The 22021-nt window shown below is 33.8% G+C and overlaps 3 protein-coding genes, 1 long non-coding RNA gene and 1 other non-coding gene across 19 annotated transcripts; 3 read left to right on the top strand and 2 right to left on the bottom strand.

Annotated features, from left to right (window-relative positions):
• Positions 1 to 1970: 1970 nt before the first annotated feature.
• Positions 1971 to 4289, top strand: LOC140826092 (ribosome production factor 2 homolog). The gene is made up of 6 exons (XM_073188217.1): positions 1971 to 2175; positions 2254 to 2457; positions 3011 to 3256; positions 3350 to 3592; positions 3684 to 3749; positions 3899 to 4289. The coding sequence occupies exons 1-6, from the start codon at positions 2107 to 2109 to the stop codon at positions 4010 to 4012; spliced, it is 942 nt and encodes a 313-aa protein (XP_073044318.1). The 5' UTR covers positions 1971 to 2106; the 3' UTR covers positions 4013 to 4289.
• Positions 4290 to 5313: 1024 nt separating this feature from the next.
• Positions 5314 to 5396, top strand: TRNAL-UAA (transfer RNA leucine (anticodon UAA)). The gene has a single exon. It is a non-coding gene; the product is annotated as a tRNA-Leu (tRNA).
• Positions 5369 to 10409, top strand: LOC140826090 (uncharacterized). Of its 15 annotated transcripts, none has more exons than XM_073188213.1 (5): positions 5369 to 5565; positions 5810 to 8684; positions 8753 to 8879; positions 9644 to 9712; positions 9975 to 10409. In XM_073188213.1, exon 2 carries the CDS (start codon positions 5885 to 5887, stop codon positions 8033 to 8035), a length of 2151 nt encoding a protein of 716 aa, XP_073044314.1. In that variant the 5' UTR covers positions 5369 to 5565; positions 5810 to 5884; the 3' UTR covers positions 8036 to 8684; positions 8753 to 8879; positions 9644 to 9712; positions 9975 to 10409. The 15 variants fall into 15 exon arrangements, with proteins under 15 accessions (XP_073044314.1, XP_073044307.1, XP_073044308.1 ...); XM_073188206.1 differs by having other exon boundaries at positions 8753 to 9051; positions 9921 to 10409; XM_073188207.1 differs by having other exon boundaries at positions 5810 to 8045; positions 8136 to 8684; positions 8753 to 10409.
• Positions 10410 to 13978: 3569 nt separating this feature from the next.
• Positions 13979 to 17553, bottom strand: LOC140826089 (AT-hook motif nuclear-localized protein 1-like). Its single transcript, XM_073188200.1, has 5 exons — positions 16777 to 17553; positions 16439 to 16506; positions 15517 to 15648; positions 14868 to 15029; positions 13979 to 14450 (listed from the first exon to the last, which is right to left on the bottom strand). The coding sequence occupies exons 1-5, from the start codon at positions 17279 to 17281 to the stop codon at positions 14136 to 14138; spliced, it is 1182 nt and encodes a 393-aa protein (XP_073044301.1). The 5' UTR covers positions 17282 to 17553; the 3' UTR covers positions 13979 to 14135.
• A 2502-nt stretch (positions 17554 to 20055) lies between these two features.
• On the bottom strand, positions 20056 to 21530 carry LOC140828175 (uncharacterized). Its single transcript, XR_012117139.1, has 3 exons — positions 21419 to 21530; positions 20816 to 20868; positions 20056 to 20256 (listed from the first exon to the last, which is right to left on the bottom strand). It is a non-coding gene; the product is annotated as an uncharacterized lncRNA (long non-coding RNA).
• Between the last annotated feature and the right edge of the window lie 491 nt (positions 21531 to 22021).

The following is a 22021-nucleotide window of genomic DNA, read 5'->3' as shown; positions in this document are numbered from 1 at the left end:
GCATTAAGCTCGTCTACAAAATTATAGAAGCTTTTTAGATATTCTAGAGAAGTTTATATATAGGTAACCAATAAGTTCATGAACACCTTTCAAATTACACAGCTTCGAAAAGCAAATGGCGTTCGAACCCGATACAGTTAGAAACATATAGCCACACATTCTCAGTCCACAACTTCAATATGTAAACCTTGAGGATTTTAATGAGGCCAGTTATCAAAGAAAACAAATTTGACAGCAAACTGAATATTGCATCAAAACACAGAGAGAAAGTTCATGTAAATCTGAAGTTCCATAACCGAAAATTCCCACGTCAAGAATGAAATATGTTTTAAAAAATATTTCATGAGAAATCAAGCAATAAAACGGGTGTAACGAACGACACGTTCACACAGGTCTCTACAGTCACAAAATTCAATAAAAGGATTATAAAACAGAAAAAAATCATTAATAATATTTACTAATCGGCCAAAAACAAAGAACTTGAGGGATGCCCAGAAATGCTATGAAACTAATTAAGCTAACAATTAAGCACAAAGGAGATCCGAAAACATCGAATCCTCGACCAGACACAGTTCCGACAAACCAGAAAACATATGGGTCGCGAAGATTACAACTTATAAAACATCCAGATCTGAACTCTCACACGTAACGCATAAAATATGCAAAGAAACACTAATAGACTTTTTGTTTTTACTTCGCCAAATTTCTTCGGCCATTATTAATTATGAAATAGTATATATCAAAATCGGTAATAACGTCGGTAAAGTAAAATATTATTTTTTAATTCACAATTTAAAAAACACGGGCTTCATTTCTAATTATCTGTAACATTTTATTCAACAGAGTAGTTTTGATGAAGTAAAAAGTTTAAAAAAATTGAAATTTATAATTTGTGAAGTAAAAAAATGAACCATAATATTAATTAATTTCCCTTAAATTTGCTCTTAATCCATCGAGATACTCATTGAAAAGAAATCGATTTGCGGATATATGTGTATAGAGTGGTATTATTGTAGTATATTAATTATATTATTTTCATAAAATAAAAGTAAGAAATTTACTTCACTATTTTATTAAATTAGTATGGTTACAGTGATCAAAAATTATTTCGTTAAATTAAACTTGTGTTGTAATAAAATATGATTATTTATTTCAACGATAAATTAAATGATGAAGTAATAAAATACAAAATAATTCGTCATATTAAAATTGTGTCGAAAGTTAAATAAAAATTTATTTCAAAATTGTTATCTGTTAATTACTTGACTACAATACAAAAAAATAATGTCATTTAAATTTACTTCTTCTTTAGATGTTAAGTATTTGCGACGGTTTCAATTTTAGCGACTAAAGTTTAGCGACGGTTTCAATTTTAGCGACAGTGTAAATATAAATTAGCGACGGATTATACTGAGTAGCGACGGTTTATTAATCAATCGGCGACAGGATCGCTTTGAAATTGTCGCTACTAGCGACGGTATAAAGAAACCGTCGCTAGAGATCGCAAATTTGCCTATAAAACTATCTCCATTCCCCTCCGCGCTCCACTTCGCATCTGCTGTCCATTTTTCTTTCAAGGTAAATTTTTTATCTTCAATTATTAATTTATGACCATAAATTTAATTTTGTTATTCGTTTATTTTTATCGCAAGGTTAAATCTTCATCTTGAAGAAATTTACTTACAATGTTTATTGCATGTAATAACATATTCCAAATTATCATGCCAACGAAAAATCAAAAATCTAGTTTATATGTTGCTAAGGACTTGCCTTGATTTTTGATTTTAGGATCTTCACTCATATTTGCCGATTTAACAAAAACATCTCTTATATTTGAAGTTTGTGCATGCTTTAAAAAAGAAAATATGTTTCGTAAAGATGTAATTGAGATTTTTCAAAATTAAGGGATTAAACTGCAATTTTCAAATATGATGGCAAATTGGTATATATACAAATTCTCTCAACCCTAACATCTTCTTCAGCATCCCTGTGACCGGCTGTCTTACCGCTCTCGAGATTAAAATTGGAATTCGATACCTATTTCAAATCTGGAGAGAACCATTTCAGATTATCAATTTAATTTATTTATTCCGTCATCAGTTAAAGATGATGAGAATCAAGACTCCTAAAAGTGGCAGAATCAGGCGGGAGCTGCACAAACGTGCTCCTAAACTGGTGAGCTTTTCGATTTTATGGAAATTTCTTGGTTTAATTTGTGGGTCTTCTGTAAAAGTTTCTATTTCGCTATTTCAGGTGGAAACAGGGAAGAAGGCGCTAATACTTCACGGGACTAAAACAAGTAGTGTGTTGAATTCAGCGATGACTGAAATTTATCACTTGAAGAAGGGTGAAGCACTGAAGTACTCGAGGAAGAATGAGAATATCAGACCGTTTGAGATCGGCGGTGAAGCTTCTCTAGAGTTTTTCTCTCACAAAACAGATTGCAGCTTGTTTGTGGTAAGTTTGCAATCTTACTTTTGAGAATTTTTCGGTTGATTCAATGATAAATGATCGATGAGTGATGACTTGTAGCTTTTCTTGATGTTTTTAGAGCTCTGTAAGATTACTGTTCCAAAACCAAGTGCAAGGTATAAAACGATTATTCGAACCGTATGCTTCCTGTGTGTCATGGATTTAAAATCTGGAGTTCTGGCATTTGTTGGAAAGTTTACTTGGCCTTGCCCGTTGTTTGGACGAGGATGACTCTGTTCTCCACGAAGAAAAGTTTGTTGGTGCAAGCATATTTTTTATTTGGCCGACTGCTATTTAGATTTTAGAGGCAGTTTGTAAAGTTCTGAAATATTGAAGCCTATCAACATTTTATTTGTGGTGATAGATAGTTTGACCTTCCAGTTTGGGAAGTGCGCTAATTTTTTTTGTTGCTTATTAGAAAAAAATTTCTTCTGAAACTCCCTTGTTACTGGCCATAGCATGAGTTTAATGTCAAGAATTCGCATTTCTTTTCTTTTCAATGCCAGTATCATTGTTTCCGGCCCATGTTCTTGTGCAGTTTGGCTCACACTCGAAGAAGCGGCCGGACAATCTTGTCATTGGACGAACCTATGATCACCACATTTATGATCTTGTCGAGATTGGGGTTGAAAATTTCAAAAGCATGGCATCATTTTCATATGACAAGAAGTTGGCACCTCAAATCGGGTCAAAGCCCTTTTTTGCTTTCATTGGAGAAGGCTTTGAGAGTGTGGATGAGCTGAAACATTTAAAAGAAGTTTTACTTGATCTTTTTCATGGGGAGGTTAATAATGAATTATATTTCCTGCTCTTTTAACTTTACTTCTCTTCTTTTTCCTTCTGTTACTTGAATATAGCGTGCAAACATTATTTATAGGTCGTCAAAAACTTGAATTTGGCTGGACTAGATCGCGTATATGTATGCACAGCCCTGTCTTCAAATAGAGTATTATTCTCTCACTGTGCTCTGCGGCTTAAAAAGTCAGGAACTATAGTACCTAAGATTGAGCTGGTTGAAGTTGGTCCATCTATGGACATGGTTGTTCGGAGGCATCGCCTTCCTGCTGATGGCCTTAGAAAAGAAGCGATGAAAACAGCACCTGTATTGAAAAAGAAAAAGGTTTGTTCAAAGGCTAAGTTTTAGATTGTAATCCTTCTCTCTCTTATGTATTATGGAATGATCATTCAAATCTTTTGCTCATGGGATTCAGGAGAAAAATGTTAGCAAGGATGCCATTAAAGGGAAGATTGGAAAGATTTATATCCCGGATCAGAAGGTATGAGTAGAATGATCCAAATTTATCATTACGTTTTACTACGGTAAACATGTAAATTTTATGAACATTAGATCCTAACCGTGCTATGTGATTCAAATTTCAATGTACTTCGCAAACATTGACTCTCTTTTAAACTCTGGTCAATGTAGGTTGGGAGTGTTCCCTTCGTAAACAAAGCGAAGGGGGTGAAGAGAGAGCGACGTGAAGCGAAAACGAAGAACGAGGGCAGCGACCCTCAAAAGAAACACAAGTCCGAGTCGTAAAAGTTTGAAAGAATTCTCTATGTAATCGGGTTAATTAATTGCACAAGATTTCTCTACCGTCTCCACCTTATCCTAGATTGGAGTAAATTTTGATTTGAATATTTGTTGCTCGGAAAATGGAGCTTTTTGAAATCAGGTTTTTTTTAAAAAAATATATAATGGAGAGATAGAACATCTCAAGGCTATTAGGAGATAATGCTTTTGTAATTCGAGATTTTGGTTTGTTAATTGGGAGCTCAATTTTAATTTTATGAAAAATCCGATTATGGAGCTATTATATTCGATTGATCTTAAGCTATGTTTCTAGTCGATTGTCAAGAGAGACTCTTCTATCTTTCAGTGTGTGTGTATTTTTTAAACATCTGATATCTATATTATATCGTTTTAAACCGAATCTTGAATTCTTTCTATTATGAAGAAATAGAAGACATAGAAAGATCCAAGAGTTCATTTGGATTGTCTTAGGTTGACTTTGGATTAATAAGATTTGAAATTTATGGATTTGAAATAACACGTATTTGGTCATGATGATGTAAAAATGCATTGAGGGGAAAAAAAAAAAAGAGGAGGAACTAAAATATTTATATAATTTTTTCTTCCCGGATATAAATGATGGATTGCGTTGTATTATTTGCAAGCATTGTGTTTTTACATCGTATTTTAGGGAAAATACTCATTTTCATCCAAACTGTTTAATTTTTTTTCGGTTCAATCCATCCTCCATTTGTGTACCAAATCGTCACTAAATTTGATTCAATTGACCCAAATACATATCTAACCTAATAACAGGAAACATCACGTCAATTTGTTAATATTAGGGACAATTTTAGCACAAGAAAGAATGGAGACTGAACCACGAAAAAACCTAATCAATATGGACAAAAATAGGTACTATACTGCATACTTTATAATAACCATTGATTTTTGGAAGAGTTGTGAGTTTGTATATTTTTTTTATAGTTAAAGTTGATTTATATTTCAAATACGGGGTAATATCATTTACAATTAATTACGTGTCATACTGCATTTTGAAATGAAAACATATAGCATTTTGATTTGATTATATTTCAATGAGAATCATATTATAATTGCGAAAATTAGTGAAAGATTAAAATGTAATTTTCGAAATAATAATATTTTTTTAAAAAAAAAATAGACTATGATATTAAGTATCTTGGCTACGGCCAAACTTAATAAATAATAAGATATTATTATAATTATTGTTAATCGGTCGATTAAAAAGTTTTTGAAAATTATAAACAAAGTATATTATATTAATTTGACCAATCTACTATAGACCTGCTGGTTTGCCCGAGTGGTTAAGGGGGAAGACTTAAGATCTTCTGCACATAAGTGCGCATGGGTTCGAACCCCATAGCCAGCAAGCAGAGAGCGATCTCTTTATTTTTTCTTCCAATTATATAATATTTTTTTTCACACGATTTACCTTATTTTGCTTCAATTTAATATTATTTACTTAAATGAGTGGCAAAATAAATTTCGGGGAGAAACACCTTCAAGCGGCGTGGGGATGACGCATTGATTCAATTGAGGTTAGTTTTCAATTTCTGGTTTCTTTAATTAGTACCTCTGTATTAGATTAATTGCGAAGTTGTCATGCTTCCCTGTTCATCTAATCGCATTTGGTTATTTTAAGCATTTTATAATGTTTTACTAAATTTTCCATTGTTTACTTTAAATTTGAACCTTTGTAAGTCTGGCTATTGATTGGTTGTAATCTGTATATATATATATAGGTATCAATGTACGATACTGACAATTGCTTGCTTGTTGTAGGGGGTATGGACCTGACACTTGAATTTTTGGTGACATGGTTTCGGTCTTGAATCTTTCCGCTACTTGTTTAGAATTATGCTTAAAAGATCATATCTCAGGGTACTTATATTTGCAGAAAAGCTGCAATATTTTGCCAAGATCCTTACAGTTCCATATTCTACATTGGGGATGAATGGAAGTGTGATTTACGATCATGATATTAATAATGGGTCACAGTCTGAAACTGAATGGGAAAGTTTGCTTAAACCTTTTGACCTTGAAGAGCTCCGGAAATCACTCAATAAAATCACTCCTTTTCAGCTCAACAAATTACTGGGGCTCCCACTGGATCTGCCCACATCGATAGAGCTTTTCCAGTGGGCTGGTGGTCAAAAGGGATATCGACACACATTTGATGTGTATTATACTCTGATTGATAAGGTTGGGGCCATGGAACAGTTTAAGATTATTGATAAGTTATTGTTGCAGATGAAGGAAGAAGGAATAGTTTTCAAGGAATCGATTTTTATTATGATCATGCGGCATTTTGGAAAAGCTGGCAAGCCTGGTCAAGCGACTAGGCTGCTTTTGGATATGCGGAGTACCTTTTCATGTGATCCAACTTTTATATCTTATAATGTTGTGCTGGATGTTCTGTTGGCTGGAAATTGTCCTAAAGTTGCGCCAAATGTTATTTATGAGATGTTGAATAAGGGCATCTCTCCTACCGTCTTCACCTTCGCTAGAGTAATGAAAGCACTTTGCGTGGTGAATGAGGTTGATTCTGCATGCTCCCTCCTCAGAGACATGACTAAACACGGGTGTGTGCCGAATTCAGTAGTTTATATGACACTTATACATGCACTATCTAAAGCTAACCGAGTGAATGAAGCTTTGACATTGTTGGAGGAGATGTTTCTTATGGCTTGTACACCAGATGTCAACACGTTTAATGATGTTATAATTGGCCTTTGCCACGGTGATCGCATTTATGAAGCTGCAAAAATGGTAGATAGGATGCTTGTTCGAGGTATTGCACCTGATGCTGTAACTTATGGGGTTTTGATGCAAGGATTATGCAAGAAAGGTCAAGTAGACGAAGCAAGAATATTACTGAAGAAAGTGCCCAATCCAAACATTGTCCAGTTTAATACTCTAATTAATGGGTATGTGAAACATGGACGATTTGAAGAAGCCGAAGCTATTTTAAAGGATAGCATGTTGAGTGCTGGTTGTCAGCCAGATATTTATACTTTTAACATTCTTATTCGTGGACTTTGTGAGAAGGGTATGTTTTACTCTGCTCGTGAACTTTTGGAGGATATGCCACGTAAAGGTGTTAAGCCAAATGAGATAACCTACACCATTTTGATTGATGGGTTCTGTAAGCAAGGCCGTCTGAAGGAAGCAGATGGCATCGTAAATGAGATGTCATATAGAGGTCTTTGCCTAAATACAGTAGGTTATAATTGTCTAATATCTGCTTTATGCAAGGCTGGGCAAGTCCAGGAGGCATTAAAACTGTTTAGAGACATGCTGAGCAAAGGATGTAAAGCGGATATTTTTACCTACAATTCCTTGATTTATGGGCTCTGCAAAGTTGATATGATGGATGAGGCTCTCAGCATGTATCGAGATATGTTCATGGAAGGAGTCATTGCTAACAGTGTGACCTACAACACCTTGATTCAAGCTTTTCTCAAGAAAAACGCAATGCAAGAAGCATTTAAGCTTGTAAATGATATGTTATTCAGAGGTTGCCCCCTTGACAATTTCACTTACACAGGCCTTATAAGAGCACTTTGTGAAGATGGGTCTGTTGAAAAGGCTTTGGGCCTTTTCGAAGAAATGGTGAGGAAGGGACTACGTCCTAATAACTTATCTTGCAATATGTTGATCACTGGTTTATGTAGAACTGGAAAAGTGCAAAATGCTCTTGAGTTCTTAAGGGAGATGATTTTCCGCGGACTGAAACCTGATATAGTCACATATAACAGTGTTATTAGTGGTTTATGCAAGATGCAGCGGATCCAGGATGCTTACAATATTTTTGAAAAATTGAAACTTGATGGTGTCTGTCCAGACTCAATCACGTATAACATCTTGATTGGGTCTTTCTGTAAAGCAGGTATGTTTGAAGAAGCCTGTTCGCTTCTAAATAAAGGAGTGGCTAGTGGATTGAATCCTGGCAATGTTACTTGGCACATTCTAGTTTCCAACTTGTTTAAACGAGTTGTAAGATTGTAAACCAATCTCGGTTAGTATGAAGTCTGGCATTGAAAATTCCATTACATTCATACTATCTTAAGATAAAAAGTCAAACAAGAGATTGTCTGCCTGTCAGCAGGGCTAGTTGTTGAATTCATATGCCAAAGCATCTGAAGAAATGAGAGACGGATATCTTGAAGTCATGGAAAGATCAGTTCCTCTTATGGAATAGGTGACAAAAAATCAAAGGGAGAGGTTGTGGATAATTTGTTTGATTCTCTGACTAAGATCAAGTGAATTCTATGAATGGCTCTGGTGTCGAGCATAAAAATAAGGACCGCATTGTAAGTGGAACAAAGATAAACAGAGGTAACAACAGCAAATACCGAGTTTGTACCGAAGCATGGAACAAATTTGAGGGAGGTGATCAAATGGAGTGCTGCTGGAGATATTGCACCACCAGCTCATCACTACAGAAGTCTTTCAATGGATAGTGCCATAGGAAATTTTCAATTTGGTGCTTCCTTGTTCAATCGGGTGGATCAACTCTCACCAAACAATTCGGTGAGTGACGACTCACTTAAGCTCAACATTGAGTTTGGACATGGTGAATTTAATAAAGTCGAGCTGAAAAAGATTGTGCTGGACTGCGAGGCATGCAGAAATTGCAATATGAGATCCTAAAGAGGTATGTTTTAAACGATTTTACTGAAGAAGCTTCTGATGTCAAGATTTTTTACATATTTTTTTTTCAAGATATTGGCTAATCGGCAGTCCGCTGCTTGTTCCAAGTAGCTGAAGCTGTGATATACATCTGAATTGGAATACAAGGTGCAGACTCTGCAAACAGAAGTCACCACCAGCTCAATTTACTATTCTACAGGTGCGTAGTCAAGGACTGACAAGTTATCCTGCGGTTTTTGCAAGGAATACAAATAACGTGGTAATACAAGTCATGATTCATCTGCATAAAGACTATAGCGAACTAACAAATCAGAACAATGAATTGAAATTTCGTCTTAAAGCTATGGAGCAACAGGCACAACTTAGAGATGGTATTCAGATTTCATCCATTACTATAAATTTGTATTTCAATTGTTGCTCTCATTTGGTAATGCACTGATTCTCACCCAGATAGTATGCACTTGTACCATATAGAGATGAAGAGAAGCATATCCCTGTATAATTTTTAGACTGCTTTATATTGTCTATTATAATTTGTAGTTACATTTTATTTTTTCTCTTGCTTAGCATTTCTTTGTATTCTGTTTTCACAACCTTAAGCGTGGTATTTGTCAGCAGAGTCTTCACGTAATATATTTATATATAAAGTTTTTTGACTTGAGTAGTATGACTTGAATTGTGATATTTTGACAATAACAGCAGTCCCTATCTAAAGTTTTTTGACAGGTGACTGATTTGTTTCTTCTCGCATATTTCTTCTAGTTATACACACTGATCACAATTCAGTCATGTTACCGCTTCTGTAATTTCCAATGATTTATAGGCGAACCTTCAGAATCCAACACGCTTTATCATTCATCTGCTATGTTTGTGGATGTTGAAATTTGATATTGCCAACTTGAATTTTATCCAGCATTCACTTCTGTTTTCAAGTTTACTATGGTGACATACTGTCATGAACAGCATTAGAAACATGAAACAACTACGGTGCTAAAGGGAGGTGCTGGTGCATTGTATGGATATTATTTCAGTGTAAGTAATATGCCCCTTGTAATTATTTGGCATGGCGGGTCATGTCCAGACTTACAACCAGCAAAGGGTAGATTGAACAAAATCTTTAAAGAAATCCGAACCACTACGCTTGCTGCTTTTGTGTATTTATCTACTGCGGCAGAGTAGGATTTCTTGTTCAGAATAATTTTCTAGATAAAATATGATTTTTTTTTTCAATGACATTCAGTTTTCGGTTGTGAGCCAAATAGAAGAATAATCTTCCTAGCCCTTGATGTGGCAGCTTTACATTAAGGATTGACTGCCGAAGTTCAATGCCTAAAACTTGCAAAGATGGAAGAACATCTGATGGCATTTTGCAGCAGACATGTAAAGCACCAAATGTGGAACTCCAACAACTTGCACCAAATTAGCAGCCTAATCAAATTCAACGATTATCAGTCCCAGCATCCACAACCTCTACAACTGCTTCAACTCCTCCCGCCTCCGCATAAAGGCACAAAATGGTGAGATTTGAATCTATCAACTTCTGCTGTTTACACCGATTTCACAGTTTGTTGCTTGCTTTAGACCAATGATTTGCCCAATATGTCACATTTAGTCAGCGTTCATCATATGTAGTCAATATTCATTTGGTTGTGTTTGTCACCATTACAGAATAACTATTTTGTTGATTGGATTGTATGTCAATGTATAAAGGTATCCACTTTGGAGCTAAGCTATTGGGTGTTCGTTCCCTTCCATCGTTACGGCTCTCTTTATATGTGTAAAAATTTAGAAACTATTGGTTTTCATTTGTTGATCATGTCAAACATATAATAGTGAGGATAGAGAGATGTTTTTCGATTGTAAATTTGTTAAACTAATCATCCATATGTGTAAAATATTAGATATTATATTTATAATTTTTTAAAATATATTTTTGTGTTAGAGACACATATGGTAAAATATCATTGCAATGAAATTATAGTTTTTCAATTGTCATTTGAAATTATAGTTTTTCAATTGTTGACTACGTCAAATCGGTTGATACATAATGAGCAATAATGGCTAAGAAATTTAATAGTTAATGTGTAACTTTAATTTCTCATTTTTTTTCGTTTTAGCCACAAGAAAAAAAGTTTTCAACTTTACATATAATATAAATGTAAATAATTATTATTAGTAAAATGATATAAAAGTATATAAACTATAAAGAAATTGAAGAATTTGTATAAAATGTTAACGTTACATTGATATTTTTGTAAAAATATTTTCATGACAGGGACAGATCATTGTATCATTAAATAAAATTAAGGTTTTTCAATTATTGAACATGTCAAATATGTTGATAAATAATGAACAATGATAATTAAGTAATTTAATAATTAATAAATAACTTTAATTTCTGATTTTTTTCCATTTTAGAAAAAATTTAAAACAAGTTTTCGACTTTATTTATAATATAAATATAAATGTAAATAATAATAATTTTTAAAATGACATAAATGTATAAAAACTAAAAAGAAATTGAAGAGTTTATTGATAAAATCTCAAGTTTTTAATAGTATTTTTTTAAATAATAATAAAGATATAAATATATTATCTGAAATTCACAAAAATCATTTTGATTTTTTTTTTGGTTTATTTTTTTAAAATATATATATATATATTATGAAATTGTTTTAAAATACAACATAAATGAGTAAAAAAAAGCAAGAACAAGATATTCCTACGAATAATTCTTAATATAACATTACAATCACTAAATTGCAAATATTTTCCTTAAATACCTTCTCAACCCTCTGCACACAAATAACCAGAACAAGAAGGAAACAAGCATCTTGCATCAGAAAAAGGACTTAATTATATCTGATCAGTCAAAAGTAGCCATGACTCATGTTAAATCCGAGGCAAAGCGAAAATCACCTTGGGAATAATATCGTTCAGAAATTCGGTGAACGTCGTTTATGTTTTTTTCTTTTAGCTTTGATATTATTTTTCACTCGAGAGATGCATAACAAGAACGTAGCAACTTGAGAATTAACGTACATAGTAGTTCATATTCTCTTGAAGGGAGAATCTTTGTATCCTCGGTTATAGATCGCATGCTAGGACTAATATCCATACGTGAGATGAGATTTGAGATTCCCGCTCCTTTGATTATCAGTACTTGTTATTGGTATCATGCATGCAGATGCATTTGCATGTGATAATCTCATTCTATACATTAATCTTTTTTAATTTTGGTCCTTCCATATTCGGCTTGCACTTACCCTTCGAGGCTATTTATGTTTTGCGAGTTGGCATAGTACTCTAGGTGGAGCCGACCGGATATGTCGAGGAGCGGAGGTGTTTGGATTGAGAGTAGATAAGTCGACAGAACTCGGATCACCATAGATTCTCTTATAATTATTGGAATAAATTTATGAACTTTTAAATCAGATTACTTTCATTCTTATTTCTTAAAAATGTTAAACTCCTGTGTTACTGCAGATGCATAGTTTAGAAAATATCCAGATATAGTTCAAATTTTTATTTCGTACGTTTTGGCCGAGGTAAGTAATTTTGATTTTATGAGGACCGGGTTTGTTTGTATCATCTATTACTCTATATATAATAAGTGAGCACTCTAAAATAACGTTTTGGGGTCATGGTATAATTTTGGACTTATTTAAAATACTATTTTCTCTCAAAAAAGAATTCTTCCCAATTTAACCACCATCCATGTCTTTCTTCATTCTTTTTGAAACATAAAACTCACCCAAAATATCTGCAAAACACAAAAGTATATATAAATAATTTATGTTAAAATATTTTAAAACTGAAAATATATTTGATACTCACTTAAAATTTAGAGTCTGATTCCAGCAGTGATACTAGTCTAGATGTAGATTTCGAATTTGTCCTGAGCCTGAAATAACGAAGAAGATCGTTAGATGGGGACCAGGAGGGTGTCCCGACGTTCAAGTCAGTGACTGAAGATATAAGTGGCTGAAAAATAATATAGTAAATATTAATGAGTTGGAACTCAAACCTGATATTCATAAGAGAATACATGGTCTTATCATAGACCTTCTACCTTGGCTAGGGATGAGCCGGGGTCTATGATTCAGTGTGGGCTCGATTTGGATGAGCTCGTCCATGGGGTATCAATATTTACATAATATTGATGTATTGTATCAGTTCTCAACCAAATGTTCAATACAATTGAGTGATACATATGGAAAAGATTAAATGATTGATCCATTTACCTAAATAACAAATTGTCCAAACTAATTATGCTAATACTTTATTTATATACCAAAAAATATTTAAATGTTGCGCGTGAGAGTTAAAAGAATCAAATCACATGGGATGATATCTTTCTGAATTATTGCGCTTTAATTATCACGCCGCAGCTTTAATTTGTCCTAGTTTATTTGCTAATTAAGGTTAAATTTTTTTGTATTATTATATAGTTTCTTTAAAAAAAATCATACAATGCAATCAGTGGTCCTCACTTAACTTTGAATAGAGTAAAGATTAATAAATTAATATATAAATTAATCCACATAACTGTAAAATTTTGAATTTTGAATCCAAACTATCGAAGGACACTTGTATACATATAATTTCACTGTTAGGCTCAACCTTAATATTTTGTATAAGATATATGTACGTGTGCATGTAACATGTGTGTGTTTTTCCATATAGACATTTGATTATAGACACATAAAAATGGAAATATAGCATGTATATATTGATGGAATTGAGAGAATATAAACCAAGGGAAACAAAGACATCTAAAACGTGCTTTCCGTAGGCCCGCAACCATTAACAAAGCACGGCTTCTTGCTATCTCAAGTACTGTCTGGAAAACACATAATACTAAGATTTTCGAAGGAACTAAACCGAAAGTGGATGAGATTTTCTTCATGATCAAAATTACTTGCCTATACTTGTTTTTCTCAGTTACTCAGCTTACTTTATTAAGCTCGTTAGTGTTGCCTTGCATATTTCTTATATTGCGGGTATGCCCCGTGTTTTGTGTAGTTTGCATATTTTATCTATTTGTATACATTGACCAACCCGTGTATGCTTGGAGCATGATGTAATTTAAATCTATTGATAAAGAAAAAAGTACTTCATTCTTCTTTGGATCATTCAATCGAAACGATCAAATGCATTATCAACCCTTGATGAAAGATTATCCAACGGTGAAGACCAAGTGTTAACAGCAAAAACAAGCCCGAGGCGTGACATCTCATGTGTCAATTTTGTGAAATATAAAACAGATCAACCTATCTCCTTACATATAAATATGTGAAACCGTCCGACACAACTTTCTGAAATAAATATCTAAGATGTTCACAACATAGTAAAAACATAAACAAATTAGAATCTCATCAGTTATGACTAACAATATAAGCTTTTCTTTCAAGTCCCTCACAAAGGCCAAAAGTTAATAGGGTTTCATCTACTTTTAATGCTCATCAAAAGGTACAGAGATATTAATGTCGGGATACAGTTTCTGGTGATCAAAACTCGGCCCAGAACCGTTCCAATCAGGGGTATCAGCCGATGAAGAATTTGGGTTATCTGCTATTCCCTGAATTTGCATTGGCAGTTGTGTTGCTGGCATCGGGTAAGTGTCGTTCTCTGGTGCTGCTTGTGATATAGGTATAGCTGCTGTAACGGTAGGCGGAGTGACCTGGACTGGAGGGGCGGCTCGGGGCTCACTGTTATGCTTTGTTTTACGCATTTTCATAATATTTGGCACAAAGCTTCCAACCACAACCTGATGAATTGAAGCAATAAACGTGTAAAATATGAATATTACATGATTGTGTAACGAATAAACAGAAGGTAATAAATTAATGAGATAATGGTCGAAATGACTTGTTTCGAAAGCTCGACATCTCTTAAAAGATAGCATGGCGATATTTTACACTTCAACCAAGTCCCTCACAAGCAAATCGAATAACAGAAAACATGTGTAAAATAAAAAACTTAACAAGGAGGAGTAAAAGGCAATCAAGACCAACTTAAGCAAAATATGAAGGGAGTACATCAGACCAACTTAATCAAAATATGAAGGGAGTACATCTGCAGATACTGAATTAGTAATCTCCTGGTCTACTTTGGTTGCGATTATTTCGAAAATTTGAATCCATGAGCGGTAAACTAATAATATTTTGTATTTGTTAACCCGTACCTGGATTGGATTAGCTGCCATAAGTGATCCAGCTACACCGCCACCTATAACACGGCCATCGGGGCTAGCCAGTGAAACACTTAATCCACCGGTCTGACTTTTCATCTTACCATTTTCGGAGATGGTGTATGAACCTGTTAGAGTCAAGATTTCGAAACGACCCTGTGTGGATTGAAATGTTAAAAACAGAAAAAAATCGAACAGCTTTAGAACCTCTGCGATGCTTTCTAAATAGAAACATAAACCGAAGAGAAATTTACTGTTGACTTGTAAGCATAATGACAAGAAAATCACAGGTTATGGTCAAGACAAACAAATCTTGCAACTACGGCAAGCAAAACCAAGATTTATAAAAACCATCCGACCGAACGCAAATTATACACCGAAGAAAAGACAAAAGAAAAAACCATCCGACCGAAAGTAAATTATACACAGAAGAAAAGACAAAAATGTTTGAGAAAAAGGTTTAGGGAAACAAGTGACAAGGAACAAGTGCCACAGACCAATATTTTATGCAAAAGTGACCGAAGCGTTATTCCAAAATAGCACGGAATTTAATTTATAAAGGAATGATCAAAGTCGAAATTATGGATAATATGTAAACACTCTTTGTACACCAAGTGAAGTATCCAAGGCCTAGAGATCATGCCTCGTATGTCAATAGACCACCAGAAGAACCAGGCTGGCGTATTGTAACATTAGAAACAGATCCATTGGCAGAAAGAACACAAATCCCTCCTGGACCCCTCTGAGCAAAAGTTAAGATCTTCCCTGCAACATCCTGCAAAATAACTGCAACTCAAGTACAATATCCAATATGCATTTGACATTTGAGCAAAAGTTAAGATCTTCCCTGCAACATCCTGCAAAATAACTGCAACTCAAGTACAATATCCAATATGCATTTGACATTTGAGCACTGTAAATAGTGTTAGACCGGAACTAGATTGCTAGTGAGGAAACAGTTAAGACCATAAATTCAAGGTAAGAATCCAAATCTAGCAGGTCATCTTATTTTGTTAAATAGTCTCTCAAACTTGATAACAATTCCACGGTTGTTTGCAAACTGGCATGGGACCATAACATTAGAAGCTAAAGACTGACATGGGACCATAACATCAGAAGCTAAAGATACGTCCTAGATGGCCCAAGTCGGTATAGCTTTCACACACCTTTGAATATTTGGCATACAACTCATCCATCAGACAACATGAACAAACATATCAGAATACCAACATTGATCAAAGCATAAACCTTTCTCGTGCCAATGACTGGCTTCTCAACCAGGACACCGATGTTAGCCATTAGTCAAAGAGAGGAGCTCGAAAGACTCCGTCGTTAGGAGTGAGAGCCACTTTAAACATATTAATCATTCCGACAAAAACCATGGAACTCACACAAACATATCAGCCATCAGGGATAGGATCCCACGCAGATATGAGTCATATGACAAAGCTGCCTTGGTGGGTTTTGTTAGTTGGGAAAAGCCGAAAAGAACTACAATTCAATTAATTGGTGGGGAAAACATGTCGGAGAGATCCTATGCAAGAGAAGACAAAAATTGGCATTACCTCTCCTGTATACACAGTGACAACGTGCGGTGTAAAATCCCCTCCTGCCGTATTAGCGAACAACTCACCTGCACAATGGCAGCACAAGTTTAAAGACAATCTTGAAATTTAACGAAATTCCAGACATAAGAAAGCAACACCTCCTACAACTTAAAAGGTTTACGTGGTCAAAATCCCTCGTCCCCTTCCCCAAAACATCCCCGAAAAAAGAAACAAAAAGGAAAAGATTAAAAAAAAAACCTATTTTTATGAGATTATAGAGGTGGGTTAAACTTAATTAAGGCAAAAAGATTGAATCTTGTTGTGTAATCCCTAAAAACAAAAAGAAAAAAGCTCACCAAGTGAAGCAAGAATTTGCCATTTCCCAGAACCCAGAGCTTTACCCCGGCCCCTTTTCGAGCCAGAAGAGTACTCATAAGACGGCGGTGTTGATAGAGTGAATCCCGGCTGCAACGCCGGAACCGGCTGGGATTTCATGTACGACGGCCGCAAGTTACCATTTTCGTCATACTTTCTTGGCCTGCCTCTCTTCTTCTTCCCACTCATCGTTAGTTCACCATTCCCACCACCACCACCCGCAACACCGCCGCCGACAACACCACCACCCGTCACTCCGCCGCCTCCTGTGGCCCCAGCACCAACTGCTACCGCAGATGTATTCATCACCCCTTCAGTTTTCGCCACGCCCATGTCCACTGCCATGCTCATCACTCCCGGAATCCCCCCTCCACCAGCGCCGCCTCCATGGCCAACAAAAGCACCACCACTGGAAAGTGGTGACTCTGAATCCGAGTTACGACCCGGAGAACCAGACTCTGTGCTCTCTTTGTCTTCCATTTCCATGTTTGTTTATTGCTAACAGCTACAGATTTAGTGACTCAAAGAGACTCTTGTAACCAAGAAAACAAAAACAAAAACTTTTCACAGATTTTCGAGTGAACTCGCGCCAGAATTTTCAAGATCTATTACTTGTTGGCTTCAATATTTTGAGCTGTACCTTGAGTTTGGTGAACGTTTGTAAAGTTGAGTTCCCTCCATTAATGGATTTTGGAAAGAGGAAAGGACCCAAAGGAAGAGTAAAAATAAAATAATATATGCCTTTTGTCTGCACTCTGGAGTTTGCAGTGGTAATTACATCAAGATAAGCTAGACCAATTGTTAATTAATTAATTAATTAATTAATACAAAATAATTCAAAGATATATTTTCAAATTAAATCCCTTTTTTAATTAAAAAATAGCATTATAGAATATAAATTTAATGAAAACTAGTCTGACCAAATAACCCATTTATATAATCTATTATAGATGGCATACTACAAGTATTGTCATTTTTTGAATTTATATTTCGACAGAATAAATAATTATTGCTTTCGATTTGAAGTAAAGCATACGTATCTAAAATTTATTGCGTTTGGATTTATCTTTTAAACTTCTGGTTGTGTTTAAATATTACAACAACAACAACAACAAAATCGAGTTTTCAAATACAACAAATCAAAACCGCTGGACAACACTAATCCATGAGTATTTCCACAATATATATACAATTGTTCATTTTTCATGAGAGTTTTTTCGCCAAATCTTCGTGAAATAACAATAATTCATACTTCTCTAATGTGAAAATTAAATGTATATCTTAGACGTTAATATTTTATACAAGTTGTACGTATACCCTTGCATCAGCTAGAAATCTGACGAGTTGAAGTTTGATGATATCTCATAAACAAATTATCACAATGACCAACAAGCAAAACGATTAGAAAGAAAACTCATTTTATTTCAAGTCATCTTTCAGGACTATTAGATTAGTACGTATGTTATCTATGTTAAATTATGTTGCAAGATCGAGTTGGATGATACATATACAACATCCAGCAATTTAAGGTTTTTTTTTTTTTTTTGCTAAATATATGTAGCAAATTAAGGTTTTTTTTTTAATGTCAGTTGATCATTTTGGTTATTGGTCTTAAGATATCTTCAAAATATTTTAGTTCATCAGGTTTCCTACTAGCGCATGAGGTGTTTGTTCAATTTTTAGAAAATGTAAGGTCTAATATGCATATTTAATTATACAAGAGAGTAATGTTATTTTTTATGTTTTACATGAGTTTGGTGCAAAAAAAAAAAAAAAAAACATTTTCACGAGTACTCAAATTTATATATTTTCTCTAAAAAAAATTCATTATTTTACCAATGCCAAAAAACAATATATCTAAAATTTAAACGTTGGATTTGTCTTGGTAACTTACCTCGAAATTAGTATTTTTTTAGCACTAAAATTCAAATATCTTATTCAAAATTATACAGTACAAAAAATCATATGACATCGTCTTGTTGGTCAATTTTATGATATGAATCTTTGGCTATATCTGACTCGTAAAATATTATTTTTTATGATAAAAATATTATTCTTCATTTCAAACATAAATCAAACCAAAGCTATTTATATCACATGTGACCTACTTATTATACAGAGAGTGTCATTTTGTCCCAATTTGGAAATATCATCAATACATGAAACTGCCTCTTTAGACATCTTTGGCAAATGTGTGTTTGAATTTTCACCCTTCATTAAAATAATTTTTCAATATTTACATTTAGGTATAAAATAGTTTTTGTTTTTTTGTTCAAAATACTCTAAAAAACATAAAGTCATAAATTACATTTTTTTAAGGGGATAAATTACTATTTAAAGACGTGTTTTATGCCCAAACCTATTCACGTATCGTAGAATATTTTAAATAAGATTTTCAGAGATGTGTCAGTAATTAATTAGTGATTTCTAATATTTTATTATTAATTAATGTCCCGAGAAAGGCCGCATATATTTTTATAATATCGAATTTTATTCGTATAATTAAAAAGTAAATCGATTCAAAACTTTAGAGATCCATTTTCTTGATATGATGTCACGTATTTTAAAGGTCATTTTCAAATCAATAAATAAATCAAACCCATCATTATATAAGAAGTCCCTTTCATTTTAGATTAAATGTAATAATAGGTTTAAATACAACAATTTTGGTACATTTTCATAATTGAATTGACATCTCCCCTTCCCAGCGTACAAAATAAGTAATTCCCATGCTACAATTTTTTTTCAATTTATAAATTTTGAATTATCAAAGGAGGTGTTTGTTTTGATTTTTGATTTTTTATTTTTTCGAAAATTAAAATGGGTGGGATTTTTGGTTTTTACGTGGATCGGACTTTTGAGCCTCGACTCTATTTTATTATGAGATATATATTTTACTGCAGCATAAAGTTGTGGCTTTGATTTTGGATCTAATTGAATTTCAAGTTTTTCCGATTCGTGGGGACTTTTCAATTTAGTGAGTCTCATATGAGACCGTCTCACGGATCATAATCTGTGAGACGGGTCAATCATATCCATGTTCACAATAAAAAGTAATACTCTTAGCATAAAAAGTAATATTTTTTCATGGGTGACCCAAATAAGAGATCTGTGGCGCCCGGTTTAGGAATTCATAATTATTCCCTTACTAGATGCCACATTTACTTTCAATCTTTCTTTATTGAATTTCTATTTTTATTTTTAGCATTATTATTATTAGAAAGATATTGTAGATAAAATTTTGAATATTTTCTACAATATTTTAAGGATTATCTACAAATATTTACATTCTTATTTCAAATATGTACAATTATTTTACAGCGGAAGTCTAACATTCATATGTACAATTATGTTACAGCGGAAGTTTAACATTCATTTATAAACAGATCATCTCAACTTTCAAATGCTCTTATTTCAGCTTCAGTTATTTTCCTCTTGTTCCAATTCGGGGGTTCCTGTGTCTGGAAATTATAATAGACGAAAAGAAACAGAGGGTTAAGTCTTTAAGGACTTAGTGAGTTTAAATCAATATATGGCTTTTAAAAAAACACTTCACCATAATTATACATGAAATAATAGGAATAAAAATTTAGATATTATGAATGAGATGTAATGAAATAATCAATAAATGAAAATTCCATAAAATAACATTGGTTGCTCTAATTGAGCACTTTTTGCGAGCCGGGTGAACCATTCTCCGGACCGAAATATTCGGTGCGCGTTGTTCAGATGAACCATATACCCGGGAATTTTGACCCGTTGTTCATTGGACTCATTTTCCGGGCCGAAGCCACGTTGTCCAGTGGACTCAATTTCCGGACCGAAATCCGTTGTCCATGACTCCATTCATTCATTCATTCATTCATTCATGATATATCAATCCATTCATAAATATGCAAGAAAATATATCATTAATAGAAATGAACAGTGGATGATATTTGAACATTAAATAAATGCTATTGAAATTTCCAGGCCAAATGCCAAGGGCTTTAATAGAAGAATGAATAGTAATTTCCTCACCTGATAACTTACAATTTAGGCTTGATTAATACTCCGAGTTCCTGGAGCAAGTCCTAAAAATATATTATGAATGATATTTATATGTTAGAGTTTTTAAGTAACTATTTGATCATTTTCAGATTATTTTTTTGTTCAAAATTTAATCCGGTGGATTTTAATTAAGTTTCAAAAATTCATATTAATTAGAAGGTATATCCAAATATTACGAAAGTTGGCCAAAAAGTCGGAAATATCATCAGCAATGATCGGCCACCGGAAACTCGCCGTTCCGGCGGCGCGTGTAGTACACGCGCCGACGGTGCCGGCGCGTGGCTGGCCGTCCGGCGGCCACGCGCGGCCCGTTTTTTTCCAGCATGTGTAACTTTTTACGATCTTTAATTCTTCCGTTGAAAGTTTTGTCAAATTCCTAGCCGATCAATACCAGAATTAAATATCGTCGTATGGCTAACTGAGGTACTCCGGCATTCCGGAAATGTTAGTTCCGGCAATATTTTGGGATGACGGGCGGTATGTACCTCATCTATGCAACAAGAGGTACAACTTTGTTATTAAAGTCGACCTCTAGTTTGGTGTGTAACTATAAGAAAAATAAGCGAAAAGTACCTAGCTTGAAAACGGTATACCGACGCCGTTTCACGGAATATCTTTATTTGATTTTCTTGTCTTTGGTCGATCTTCTTGCCTCACCTCCAGCGCTATATTGTTTTATGATATGAGGTGAATAGTTAGTGATTTATTGGGATTTTTCGGAAAGGATATAGCTTTTCCTTCTATTTTTTCTTCTTTTTCTCCCTCTTTTTCTTCTTCCCTTTCCCTTTCTCTCCTTCTTCCCCTTTTTTTTCCCTTTTCTCGGCTTGGTCTCTGGAATGGAAAGTGCTCGGTTATTTATAGCCGAGAATCCCATGTTTATCCTTTTATTATTTTTTATTTATTTATTTATTTATTAAATAGAAAAAATCTCATGTTTATCCAAACTTAATATTATTTTATTCGTGTATCCAATTATTGAACCTAATTATCTTATATTGAACTCAATAATTAGTGTAATTAATTACTTAACATATATGTTGAGTTTAATTATAATATTTTATTATATTTTATTATATTTTGGGTATTTGATTTTGGAAAAAGCACCTCATAGTGCTTGATGAATTTTTAAGTGTATTGTGATGTATTTTAATGTATTTCTAGATACTTTGGACAAAT

Source organism: Primulina eburnea, chromosome 3 (genome assembly GCF_022965805.1).
Source record: "Primulina eburnea isolate SZY01 chromosome 3, ASM2296580v1, whole genome shotgun sequence".
Classification (NCBI taxonomy): Eukaryota; Viridiplantae; Streptophyta; class Magnoliopsida; order Lamiales; family Gesneriaceae; genus Primulina; species Primulina eburnea.
The sequence above is the reverse complement of the archived record's forward strand: the minus strand, read 5'-3'. Positions and strand labels throughout refer to the sequence as shown.